The sequence below is a fragment of the Alnus glutinosa genome, chromosome 8, assembly GCF_958979055.1.
Source record: "Alnus glutinosa chromosome 8, dhAlnGlut1.1, whole genome shotgun sequence".
Taxonomy (NCBI): Eukaryota; Viridiplantae; Streptophyta; class Magnoliopsida; order Fagales; family Betulaceae; genus Alnus; species Alnus glutinosa.
In genome coordinates this window covers 19,271,808-19,286,079 of record NC_084893.1, presented here as the reverse complement: position 1 = coordinate 19,286,079, position 14,272 = coordinate 19,271,808, and the positions used below count along the sequence as shown (strand labels likewise).

The window sequence follows — 14,272 nt, the reverse complement described above, 5'->3', positions numbered from 1 at the left end:
TACCTAGCAGAATGCATAAAACTTAGAGTTTTAAATGCTAGGCTATGGTTTCCGATTTAGTGACCCAACTGATGATAAAATACATTGCAGACGAGGGAAACCCTAAAAAAATGGCTTTTTAGCATCCCTATTTTGATATGAAACATGTATCTTTATGCTAACATGAAATCCTTTATGATTATATGTTGTGCGCCCTATGATTTGTAATGAATTGTGCTGGCTTTCATATACTCAATTGCATGGTTTATGTTAAGTTTTAGATATTGGCTCATTTTGATTTTCAAAAAAAGGGTTGTGATTTCTTTTTAGTGTAAAAGTTAGGCTTTGAAATTGTAAATTTTTACCTTGGCGACAGTTAGACGTCTTGACAAGACTTGTTTAGAAGACAAATTCAAGATTGTGAATGTTGTCTAATAATGACCCAATTGGAGTAATATGGCCATAGCTTTTGATTCTGACATCTAACGAAGGAAAACATGGTGGCATTGGAAAGCTGATTCAAAATGCGTAAACTTGTGTTTCACATACATTCTCCAATTTGGACGTTTACTAGGTAAAAAGCAGATGTCAATAGAAGTGTGGTGAGCTGAAGAAAAAGCACTGTTAGGAAGATGTCAGCAAGCTGTCAGGACACTTCTTGTGGAAGATGACTTCTAGAAAGCTCCATCAGGAATACCATCAACAAGTCGTTAGGGCGCTACTCATAGAAGATGACTTCTAGAGATCTCCATCAAGAAGACCATCAGGACGCTGCTTGTGGAAGATGACTTCCAAAGAGTTCCTTCAGGAAGATCGTTAGCATACCGTTAGGATGCTACTCATGGAAGATGCCTACCTGAGAGCACTGTTAGATGGACCGTCAGGATGCCGTTAATTCTTTCACTGAAGTTAGCGATGAAACCCTATGTAACGTCTTAACGTGATTTTGACCATCCTGATGCCGCTTGATTTCTTGCATAAAGCTGAAGCCTTTTTTACATGTAAGAGCTAGGTTTTTCCATCTCATAAATAGATAAGGGTGTTCATAGTCGAGTGTGGACTCAGCCCAAGCCTTTAGAACATTTTGCAATGTTGCTTAGCTCCACCTTTAGTGCGAAGAAATCCATTGTTGAAAGCTTCCCCTGTTTTATCTCTCTTGGAGTTTTGTTTCAAAGCATAAACCTTCAACCACTTGAAGTCTACCAGTGGTTCAGTAAGGAAGTCATATATAGAAGATATGTCAATGAGGAGCTAGAGCTTGTCGAGGAAGTAGAGAGACAAGTGAGGAACTTGTCTGCACACAGATTGGCTTAGTGTTACAAAAGGTTACAAGTGTTTATGTATGTGTAATATTCTTTTATAGTGATTGATTTCTTAGATTTGGCTGCCTTGAAGTTGTTTTACCTATTGTCGGTACAGTTTCTGATATAGTGATGAGCTACACGTTCCTTTGATGTTCTTCACGCTTCCCAAGAATTCTACAAAACAATTAAAATTACGGGACCCTTCCAGGGATCCCACTCTAATGCCTAAATTAACTTATGTGAGAAAATAATGCTCTATGTATAAAAAATCAGTCTTCGTTTATACTTAGGGTATTAGCATATTTATAGGCAAAGAGGTGGAGTCAAACTTGAATTAGGTTTCCTGCTCCTTCTTGATATAGGAGTGTAATTAGAGTTCTAATTGGATTTTAATCCTTTATTAGACTTTTGATCTGATCCCTTATTAGACTTCTGATCTGATTGGACCATGAGTCTTATCCTGATTCTACCGAGACTATCTGATCAAACTATATTTGGACTGAGAGTCCTATCCTGATTCTACCAGGATAGGACTGCCAATCGGATTATGACTTTTACTTCAATTTAACTGGGAGTAGAGTCCTAATCCGGATCTACTGTGATAACTGATACTTGATTTCTTAGGAATAGCTGCTAAGTGTCAATCTCCCGGGATTGGATTTCCTGGGAGTCCTATTGTTTCCTCCTTGGACTAAACTAAGTGGAATTATTCTCAACACTTATGTTCACAGGGTTTCCACTTCATAAAACAAAATCATTGTGTTGATTGTGTGTGGTGATTATCTTTGAGGATTGCTTTGTTTATTCAATAAATTTTAAAGCTAAGATGATTATCTTAGTGAGTGGGTTTTCTTTTTTTTTTTTGTTAGTAATTTTGATTCGATTTCAATAAAAGTATTTATGTTGTGATCAATCTAAAGATTAAGAATAACTATTCCATTTCACATAATTTCATTCCTAGTAATAATTATTTGTAATCATTCTGCAAATCAAAGAGGGCTTAAAAGTAATAAGTCAAAACAGGAAATCGATATATTGCCCAACAATACGAGAAACTGGAAACATGTCCACTTGTCAACTATTGCGGCGGAGGCATCAGGAGTCATGTGAAAAAACTTGAAAAAAATTAAATAAAACAATAACAATAATAAAAGCAGAACCAAGAACAAACTCGGGAATAAAAGAATTTAGCTGCATTACCGAACGAAATAGTGTCATGGGCTATGGCCCTTCTATTCAACCCAACTCACCGCTCTGCAACGCTCTAGAGAGAGAGAAAGATGGCGAGGAGGAGATTGTTGTTGCTGTTGAAATCGTTCGACTCTTACCCAATGCGCCAATTAAACGGTCATTCTGGGATCACCAACCCCCAGGTAATTCCATTTATATGCTCTGCTCTGTTTTGATCCGGTGTTCGCTAGAACGTGAATCTTTGCGTGGACCCTCATACATGAACCATTTCCTCAAATGGGTTCTTTTCGTTTTCTTTGTTTTTGTTGTTCTTCGTAACTATTGGTTTGGTAGTTAACTGGGCATTCGAGTTGTTTGATAAATTGTCAAAGACGGTATTTTAGTTCAGTGCTATCGGTCTATGCTTTAATTGAAGTCCAAGAAAAATCTCATTGGAAAATTAAAACGATGAATATGGGAGGGAGAAGTGAGCAAAGAAATGAATTTAGTATTTTTGTTTCGATTTAAAGCTTGCTAGAGCTTAGAAACTTGTGTGAAGCCCCACATATGAGGCTATCCAATGTGGTTTCTTCTTATTTTTATGTTTCATTCTCTTTTCTGTTCAGTTCGTTGCATTTATAACAAAAAGTGACGCTAATGCTAGGAGCGAGTAGTGTCTTTATACTGGTGGATGCTACATTTTGTCGTGTTTTGTTAATAAAAAATGATGAAGTGATGAGCTCGTCATTTGCCTTAATTCATGTAGAGTTTTCCTCTCGTAAGAAGTTGATGGTTTCTAAAAACAAAGAAAGCCAAAGTTCTTTCTTCTCTTTTGATATATATATTCTTTTTATTTTCTATTCACGATAAGGTGTAAATGTTGATAGTATAGTTCTAAATGCTAATAAGAACACGCAAGAAAAGAAATTTCGATTTTTTACATTCCTTTTATTTGAAACTGAGAAAACAAAGATCTCTATCCAATTGAGACTAGTTTTTCTAAATTTATTTGGACATGGAATTGTTATAAAATTAATCTACATAAAGTGGAAGTCCAGATTTTTTGTTCTTCTCCACAAGCACAGTTCAGTAACATTTTTGAAGTAATTTTATTTATTTCATCATATGGACTTTTACAAGTGAGATATTGTTATAGTGCTAAGCAATCCAATTTTTTAGTTATATTTTTTTTTGGTTGGACGTAGTTCTTACATATGGTAGAAGTTTTTGGTTGAATTCGTAGATTTGTTTGTTTTTTTTTTCCTCTTCTTTTATTATTTTAGTTTGGGACTTTTATATGATTTTGAGAACAATGTCATCAAAGGAATCGATTTAGTTTTTTTATTTTTAGAAATTTTATGCGCTTTGCGTTTTTCTAATAAAATTCTCTTCTTACTTATCAAAAAAATTTTTAGAAATTTTATGTTATCGTTTATTAATGGACTATTTCACTTGCAAAAAGCCAACCCTTTTGACCATCTGAACAATTAGCTCAGTGACTGTAAAATATAGAATTTAAATGTTAGGGTTGTTTACGTCATCATTTTCTTGACCTTTGTACATTATCTGCACTGGATTTTAGCAAATTATATATCTACTTAAATGGCTGTAACTAAGTTCCATGATCTGAACAAGATTTGAATTACTTTCTTCAGGGAAAGAAGTATAATATCAAATTCTAACTGAAGGAAGAAAAAATTTGGATGAATTACCCCCTCCCAAAAAAACTATCTCCCCCAATTGCACCTACACCTTCAAACTACAACTCGCAGCAACTCGGGCCTATAAACTACCAAAATATTTCGAGTTGCTCCCTATTCAAATATAACCATTATTTTGGATGGAAGACATCACAAGTGGCTGTCACGTGCGCATGAGTAATTTATTCTTTAAAAAATACCCTTAGTTTGAGGGATAAAATTACAAAACTATCCCTAATAGAGGGGTGGCTCCTAACATGGCTTTTAGGGTGGGGATGGCCACGACCGCCCCCTCTATTGTGGGGTTGCGGCCACTGCCACCTTCACCCTAGAAGGGGTCGTGGTGGCCCCCTTGTCAATTAGGGGGGTTGCCACCACCTCGACCTCAACCCCTATCCCAGAGAGGGTGGCTCATGAAAGGGGGTTGCAGCGGCCACACCCTCTATTAGGTGGGTTGCAGCCATTGCGACCAATGTCTTGGAGGGGATGGCCACGGCCAGCCCCACCCCACCTCAAAAGCCGTATTAGGAGCCACCTCTTTATTAGGGGCAGTTCCATAATGTTGTCCCTCAAACTGTTAAGTCATTAAATATCCCTAACTTTGAACTGATAGGAAATCGCGAATTTAATTATTTTAGTATTATTCTAATACTCATCTTTACGTGTGTCTTAATGTGGTGTCTTCATGTGGGGCTTTTGGTGGTATTTTCAGGGTGGTGGAGTAGTTTAGGGTTACAATGTGGGGGAGTATAGGAAAATGTAAATTTAATTATTTACTTAATATTTTAATACAAATTGGGCGTATGCAGAAGAAATGGCTCATACGCACGTGACTAGTGTGTGACATTTTCCATCCAAAATGACGGCCAAATTTGACACACAAGTGTAATTCACCCAAAAGATTTCGTGCACATGAACTGAATAGTACAAATGTAATTCTTCATGCATAGTGAGTTTCTGGAGGGAATTTTGGCATTAATTTATAAAGAGGAGGGTCACATTAACCTTGAATAAGAGAAAGATTTACTTATGTCACTCACCATGATTTATAGAGAGTTTTATTTTCTTTTAAAACAACTTATTCCCTATTTTTGATAGAATCAACTACTTGAAGAAGCATTTTCTATAATTTTGATAAAAATAATCGCTTTTGTTAGAGGAGAAGTGATCACTTTGAAAGAAAATTATTTAACATATTCTTAGGGAAGCACTTGTTTTACATCTTATTGTACTAAAAATTAGTTACATAGGCTTTAAACATGTGGACCAAACGTGAGATAGGGGTTGGAATTCTGGTGTGGACTTGGGGCTGGATCATCACCCTTCAAATCAAACCTGTTCTTTTCTTATTTCTCGTCTTTGAGACTGTTCTTTCTTCAGTCTGTCCTTGTCTACCTAAATCAAGTTTACAAAGGGCAAGTTGATGAGTAAGGGGATTTGCCTAAAATAAGAATTTGAGCATTTGGATTGAGTTGCTGATTAAAATCTGAAAAGTGCTCAAGTTTATATTTCTTTTAGCCTTCATATATCTTTGATTTCCTCAAAGATATCTTTGAGGAAATTCTTACTTATCAATATATATATATCTTTGAGGAAATCTCATCCTATTTGAGTACTTACCCATCCGTCTTAGATCCCCTCACCTATTTTCAAAGTTCACAATGTTCTCAAAGAGAGCCAGGAAATGGATTGGGATGTTAGACAAGGTTACAGATTCAGAATAATTGTTTCACTTGGAAATATATCCTTTCACTGCTAGCTAGACATTTTTTTTTTTGCTTTTCCTCCATTGACTTCCACAAATTTGCTTCAGGTTTCTGCTTGAAGGGAGACCTGACTGTCTACTAATAACATAGCCTGAGAGCAGTATCACATAATTTTGCAATTATTTAGGCTGATAGTAGTGATGGATCATGTTTATGTATGTCTAAGGGTGTGTCTGTTTGTGGATTTTGTGTATATACATAGAAACTTACCAGTCTTGTAAATTTCTCGAAGTGATTCAAGATTAATTTGAAATCGAAGTTTTTTTCTTTGGACTGTGAGGGAAAAAAATGACATGCTCAATAAACCTGCAATTTGGAATGTAAGGTTTTATTCCTTATAATAAAGAAAGTCCTGATATAACTTGCACATTTTGCTTTCAAGAAATTTCATTGAATACCCCAGCCTCTAAAGTGAAATTAACTAATCTCTCCAGAAATGCATTGAACTTGAGAGACCGTCTTCAAACACTACCCGTGACCATTTGTTTTGGTCACTATTACTCATGGACAAATCTCACGGATAGGTCTAACATACCTAGGGGCACATGGCCATTCTTTCTTCAAAATAAATGTGATCAAATGACTGATTCTGATAAAACCTTACTATTTTTTATGATACGTCCCAAAAGTTTTTGATAGGTCTTGTTGCAAAAGCTTAAGATCTATGCCTTTTGTTTGTAGCTCAGATCAAAACTGTGTTTTTATTTGATTGGAGATTTATAAAAACCCTTGTACTACTGTCTGCCTACTAGTTACTTATATATATATATAAAAAATAAAAAAAAAATAAAAAAAATAAAAAAAATAAAAAAAAAAAAACTGTCTGCCTACTAGTTGAGTCAAATTTTTGCTGTGTTTCTTTTGATGTCAAACATTTTCCTAATAAAAATGTTTTCAATAGAAGACATTTTCAGGAACAATGATTTTTTTTTTCTTCTTTGATCGAGAACCTAAAAAATAATTTTCTATTGTTTGTTTGTACTGAAAATCTCTATGTTAGAACCACCAAAAATCATAAGAGGTCAGTAGACAGTAATGGTTGTGCTTTTTATTTTTATTTTTTTTGGGGGGTGGGGGGGAGGGTTTGGCGGATGATGTGGTGGCAGCATGGGGGAGTGGGGGAGAGGACGAGGGGAAGGAGGAGATGATAGAGGCTGTGTGAAGGGGGGGAAGGGAAAGTGTTTGGTGGTGACGGCCTAAGGATTGGGGGGTGAGGAGGGAGGTGGTGGTGGTGTGGAGGGGTTGGGGGAGGTGGAAAAGAGGCATAGGCTTGGTCCAAAAAATAGTTTATAGCTTAAGCTTTCACTTAGCTGAATGAGTAATGCTACATATTATCCCTTTATCCTCATTTTGTCCTCCCCAAATTGATGTGGCTCTTAAAATCACCATTGGATCAAAATCCAATAATGATCTATTATAAATTCAATGGTGATTTTAAGAGCCACATCAATTTTGGGGGGACATAAGGAGGACAAAGGAATGATATGTAGCATTACTCTAGTTGAATATATGTTCTCTTTTCTCTCACCTTATATTCTAATGTTTCTGTAAATTTGTTTCATCATAGTAATTTAGTTCTTTTGAAGGCATTGCAGATGTTATATTACTTGGAGAACAGGCGTAAGGTACACATGGATGCCATAAAATATTGTAAGTTAATTCTGCAGCAAAGGCCAGTTGATTGGGAACCCATATTCCGAAACAATCTAGCACAGCCTATCCGTAATGTGGACCTGGTTATTACAGTTGGAGGTGATGGGACTCTTTTGCAGGCCAGCCATTTCATGGATGATACAGTTCCAATTCTTGGAGTGAATTCTGACCCCACACAGATTGAAGAGGTTAGTTATTTCTGGAAAACCTGTAAAATTTGCCCTTTGTATCAATGTATTTGTTTCCATGGTCTCTCTTGGCGATTCCTGGAATCAATTGCTACAAAGTTTTGTTTTCAGGCCAAAGACACATCCCTATTGCAGAAGTTTATTTACCTTTTTTATTTTATTTTATTATTATTATTGGTATAGGTGGAACAGTTCAACAATGAGTTTGATGCTAATAGAAGCACAGGCCATCTTTGTGCAGCAACTGTCAATAACTTTCAACAAGTAAGACTAGGTCACTACTTTGACCAAATATAATTGCTATTTCAATTCTTTCATGAGTGTTTTCAAAGCAGCTTCAGTGGACAAATAAAGCTTCAATATGATTAGTGTTCATTCCATGTTCAACTTTTTAGTTAAAAATGAAAATTAAAATAAATGTTGATGTGATTACCAATATAAGCACTCAGTACTTCCGGCATGCTTCAAAGGAGGTTACTATTTGATTGAAATTATTACTCTGTTTGTTATTGCTTTTTAAAGTGTGCTTTTTGTTTTTTGTTTGAAAAAGTATTCTGATATGATATAAAAGCAAAAATAGTTTTGAGGATTTTGTTAGCGTTTTGTGTTTTGGGTTGTTTATTAATGTTTTTGTTTTCAAAAGAGAAAATAAAAGCGAGAAGGAAAAAGAGTTATGGAATAAAGCCTACATATCTTGCCAAAGCCAATTTAGTATGGCGTCAAAGGCATACTCAGAGATAGGTGCATCAGGAATTCAAATCAGATTGCTGAACAAGGACGAACATCAAAAGACTAAACATGGATATATGCTGCATTAGTAAGAATCAGTATTTCCACCTTTTTCCCTTGGAAAGCTTCTTATACCTATTGCTGAAAATTATTGAGGTTACTGTTAGAACCCATAGATATAGAATTTTTTAACTTCTTGTTAAGTTGCTTCTTGCACGACCTCTATAGTGACATGAGATTTAGGCTCTAAATATCTGGAATCAATATATTCATAGCAGAATTGCGCCTCACATTCTAGCTTCAGATTTTGGTGATAATCTACTGTGTTTCTCAGCAGAAAGCACAAATTCCATTTTATGACAGGCAAATTGCTGGCTTTTATTATATAGAGATAAATACTTTCTTTCAGGTATTAGACGACATCCTCGCAGGTCATAAGGCTCCTTCCCAATTATCAAGGATATCAATATGTGTAAACTCACAACTGCCGTCAACATATGCTCTTAACGATATCTTAGTTGCGCATCCATGTCCAGCGGCACTTTCTCGGTTCTCATTCAAGTAAGGGTCCCATATATTGCATACATAGGATAGTATATGTTTCCAAAAATTTGTGTGATGTGTGATCCCAAAATAATGGGAAAAAAAAAATATCTGCAGAATTAAAAGGGATGACCAGCCTTGTTCCCCTTTAGTGAACTGTCGATCAAGTGGTCTGAGAGTTTCAACAGCTGCCGGTTCAACAGCTGCAATGCTCTCAGCAGGTGGATTTCCAATGCCCATTTTATCTCGGGATCTCCAATATATGGTAAGAGAACCCATTTCTCCTGGAGCAGCCTCTAGCTTGATGCATGGATTAATCAAATCTGATCAGTACATGGAGACCACATGGTTTTGTAAGGAGGGTGTTGTATACGTTGATGGTTCTCATATTTGCTATCCTGTCCAAAATGGGGATAGAATTGAAATATCTTCCAGGGCCCCAATTCTGAAAGTATTTTTGCCTCACCATTTGGTATCAGAGAACAAAAGTGCAGAAAGTTGAGGCAACATATCTTTATCAGAAAGAAATGGAAATTTCTAAATATGAGTCAAATATGCAGGACAGGAACAGTAAAGATGAGTTGGGAGACGGCACTTGTACAAGGAAGATTTCTCTCTCCAGGGAAATGCCCAATATGTAGGTTGAGGTTGAGGTTGAGGTTGAAGTTTTACTTTGTAGAAAATTGAGCTACAAGCCTACAACTGTATTAGCTTTATGGGAATCCTGGATTTATAAGAAGAATCCGTTTTAAGTATATAGACTAGACATTTTCTCCAGAATTGGGGCCAGTCCATGTATATAGTCCGCACTTTCTGTTAGTTTTCCTCAAGTGGACAATGTTGGGCAGGCTTTAGTTATCTCTCGTGTTGAAGGATGCTTTGGTTAGACACCCCTTTACTTAAACATGGGGCATCAGCGTTTTTTAAAAGAGTAATGCTATTTAGTATTCTGATATACAATTGTCATATATTATTGGGGTGCTGTGGCAATAAAAATCAGTCATTGAATTTTTTTTTTTTAAGTGCTAATCGAATGGCGAATTTTCACTGACACGTCATCAAGTGATATGGCAATCATATAATAGTCTATTAAATAACATTATTCTTGAAAAAATTGAAATCTGGACTTCTTATAGTTATTTTTGTATATATTGAGGCCGATATTGTGTATATTTACATGACTGATTTTTATTGTCACATCATTCTAGTTATATGGCAATCGTATATCAGTCTTGAGTCTACTAACTAGCATTACTCTTTTGAAAAAATTGAAATATGAACTTCCTATAGTTATGTTCATTTAATTTTATTTTAAATATGAGTTGAGCTTAAACCTATTCACGAGCTCTTAATTAATTTATTCATTTTTTATATAAAGTAAAAATCATAATTTTTTTTTCCTGTAAATCCATACTAATTATTAGTTAATTAATTATTGTTAAGATTTTATCATTTGAGTTAATTAAATATAGAAAGGAAGTTATACAAGCTTATATGAGTCCAGCTGAGTTTATATGAGTATAACTTGTTTAATAATCGAGCATAATTTTGTGTTCATAGTCGTCTTATTTATTAAATGAACCAAATTCGAATCAAGTTCATACAAGTAGATTGTCAAACAAACTTGTTCATTTACAACCTTAATTAGTAGAGATACTTAAAATTATTTTATTATTTGTTGCGAGGATAACAATAAGAACCCTTTGTATGTGACTCCATCATAGATCTTAAGGACCCTTGCCTTTGTGATTGTTTTTTCTCTCTCTCCCTCTTCCTCTCATTTTCTTAAAGGGTTTTTGTTTCTATGCCACAATTCTCTGTTTCCTGATTCATGATGTTTAATTGCGTTTTTCTTTTTCTTTTTTATGTTTAGCCATGTAAATTGAAGAGTTCGAAATCAGTTCAAGCTCAAGCTCATTTTTTTTTTTTTTTTTTTTTTTTAAAATTCAATTAGGTTGAAGCTGAATTTGAACTTGGTCAATTTCGGCTGAGCCAAATTTGAAAACAATGTTAGAGCTTGCTGGGCAAAGGACCACAATTGCAGTAATTAAGACAAAATAATCACACACAATAATACTAGAATTTACGTAATTCCTTTAATATGAGGTACGTTTACAAGTAAAGGCAACCTCGAAGAAATTCACTAACTAAAGATGGAGTACACCCAAAACTTCAATACACTCAAATCTTAGTCTTACACAAAAGATATTCTTCTCCAAAGGAGAAAAACTAAAGTACAAACTTATCTTTTTCTAGGACAAGCGGTAGCTTTGTTTCTCTATTTATTCTCTCCCTGTCATAGACTTCTCTCTCATCTCTCTCTTGAGCCTTCTCAAAAGACTCTGTGCAATGCCTCCAAGAAGAAAGAAAAAGGGCTATCTTTCGGGTCTTGCATAACCAAAGGGCTGAAACGCATGCCTTTTATAAAGGGTGAAAGTTGGATTCCTAATACAACTTCAGTTTGGAGAAAAAACCCCATAAAACAACAGAAGGAATGGAGCCCATACAAGACATGACGTGTGAAAGTCACATCCAACAAATCTCCATCTTTATTTGAATTCCATCATGTCAAACGGTTCGAATTTTCTCAGGATATCTCCGTCAAAGCCTTAAGGGCAATCACAATCTTCAACTACCTCTCAAGTTCAAGAAATGTTTGAACTTCAGCATAAGACATGGTTTAGTCATAACATCATGCTTCTTTAGGAGTCTCTTTGGCCACAAAGCTTTCTTAACTAACTTCGGTTTCTTGTAAATCCATGTGTACCCTATAGCCTTGTTTTCCTTGGACAATTCTATCAACTTTTTTAGTTACTCCACTTCTTTTGGCATAGTCACATCCAACTCTTATTTTTTTTTTTCCCTGTTATAGCATCTTGAACGCATGACGAATCTTTATTACCAACTACTAAAGCAAAAGAAATCATATTCTCAAATCTATACATCTCCAGTGCTTTTCGATCACGTTTCTCTCTGCCTTTTGTTAGAGATTAACTCTCTTTTTGGTGTTGCGAGTCTTTAAAAAATTGTTCATCATCACTCTTATCCATGGGTGAACTCTGATCATCAAACTTCACATTCACTACTTGTTTCTCTTCTTGGCTATAAGTTAATGCTTCATCATCACATTTTCTTAGCATATAGGCCTTATCAAATACCATATATCTACTAACAATTTTCTTCTTTGAAACCGAATCCATCGCCTATAGCCATTAACACCACTCTTGAAACTAAGAAATACACCTTCTTGATTTTGGATCTAATTTTGCCAAGTCTCCACTTTGCAAGTGAACGTATGTAGGACAATCAAATATTTCAAAAATTAATTATCAACCAATTTATTTATCCATACTTCCTTTGAAACCTTGGAATCAATAGTTGCAGATAGAATTCAGTTTGTGTTAAAGCATGCATGATTTACCACCTTAGTCAAAATTTTTTGTGGGCAATTTTACATTCAACCTCATGTATCTTGCATTTTCAGTTAAAATACAAGTTAATTAATTTGGGAAGAACTGCCAGTAAATCTCCAAGTTAATTATTCTTATTTGAAGGCGTTACAGATTTCTTGGTCTTATTCTTTGGAGAAATTAGATGGGGAGGCGCATTGATAAGTTAATTATCAGTTACTTAATTTGTTAGGACGTTACATTAAAGAAAGTGAGAAATGCTTTGTATGACAGAAAATAAGACTAATGACTTTTTGGGAAAGTCAGTTGAAGAAACTAAAGAATTAGAGTTCTTTGACACCTAGGATTTTAGATGGGATCTAATGATTAGGAAAATTGTGTGATGTTATTGTATGTCTTCAAGCAAGGGGACATTCAAGGTATTAGTCACAAGCAGAGAAATGATAAGTTGCAATAAAGGTACAGAGGGAGTTAAAGGTTCGTTTGGGTGTGTGATTTTTTTGAAAAATATTTAAAATTGTGAATACAAATAGACTTTGTTTTTTAAAATTACGTTTGGATAGTTTAAAAAACCTGTAACAAAATTAGAAAAAGTTGGATAAAATCTTATTAGAATTTAAATTCTAAAAAAAATTATTCGAAAAACAAAAATCACCCGAACATGTCCGCCTTTATGACTGTTTAGCCTATGACATTTTATGTACAAGTTTATTTTTTATTTTCAAAAGAAAATCCCATGCCATTTCTAGCAAATATATGACGAAATGTATGAAAAATATTTTAAGCATGAAACCTTTGGCATGGACTGGTTTACAAATATTATTACAAATTATTGCATGTTTTACTACAATTTTTCAGATGCGGTATAGTACGCATGTTTAATAAAGTTTATGAGATAAGAAAAGGGCTAATAAGCAATAATATATTTTTATGACTATGTATATGTATAAAAGTTAAAAGAATTTTTTTTTTTAACATGTTCACACAAGAGGGGAGAGAGGGGATTCGAACTAGTGACCTCTGTTTTATAAGGCGTGGTCCCTACCTAATTGAACTATCTCTTGAGAACAAAAATTAAAAAAAATTAAGGTAATAAAGAAAGGAACCACCGGTACCGCATGTCATCAAATGTTTATAAACTTCTAAAATTTTGGCAGTGCAACCCACCAATGGGTGTGACGCCGTGGTGGATTATCCCCACCGAAGCCCTAAGCAATGGGAAGAAGAAGTGGATGATCTTATAAACGAAAAAGATGTGGACTCTCCAACAATAGACCCAAATCAAACTAAAACAATGCTAAAATAATTACAAATGGTAGGAAATGGGTCATACAAGTGACCCGGTTCTCTCCAGGGACCGCACAAAATGGTTACAGAAGCTAAAGATGCACAAATTAAAGTAAGCCTATCTGTACCCCCACTTGTGAATAGCAACAACCACTAGAAGGAGGCTGAAGCAGTAGAAGTACTGTTAGAGTTCGAATCTGGGATTGAAGAAAAGAGAGGCACCAATACAAAGTTTATAGTAATGTGTAATGTTTTATAGAAAATATTGTGCGATGATATGTGCTTATAAGCGTAGTTTTATTATAAATGATTTATGTTCAGGAAAGGGGTACGTTTTACAAAGGCAAGTTCTACGAAAGTCATGTTTACAAAACAATGTTTCAGAAAATGTTACAATGATTTCCGCAAAAGTTGTTTTAATATATGGTTAAAAATGAGTCATGAACTAGCCCTTGCTTGCTTGCTTACTAGTCATAGCTAGATTCATTTTTCCGCCTGTAAACATTATTTACAGAGTTATGTAAGAGTCAACAACGACAAGAA

The 14,272-nt window shown here is 34.9% G+C and overlaps 1 protein-coding gene across 4 annotated transcripts; it reads left to right on the top strand.

Moving 5' to 3' along the window:
• Positions 1-2,413: 2,413 nt before the first annotated feature.
• LOC133875328 (NADH kinase) lies at positions 2,414-10,054 on the top strand. Of its 4 annotated transcripts, none has more exons than XM_062313426.1 (6): positions 2,414-2,656; positions 7,506-7,569; positions 7,666-7,760; positions 7,944-8,024; positions 8,899-9,050; positions 9,150-10,054. In XM_062313426.1, the coding sequence occupies exons 1-6, from the start codon at positions 2,564-2,566 to the stop codon at positions 9,532-9,534; spliced, it is 870 nt and encodes a 289-aa protein (XP_062169410.1). In that variant the 5' UTR covers positions 2,414-2,563; the 3' UTR covers positions 9,535-10,054. The 4 variants fall into 4 exon arrangements, with proteins under 4 accessions (XP_062169410.1, XP_062169411.1, XP_062169408.1 ...); XM_062313427.1 differs by having other exon boundaries at positions 2,416-2,656; positions 7,515-7,569; XM_062313424.1 differs by having other exon boundaries at positions 2,419-2,656; positions 7,506-7,760.
• Positions 10,055-14,272: the final 4,218 nt, after the last annotated feature.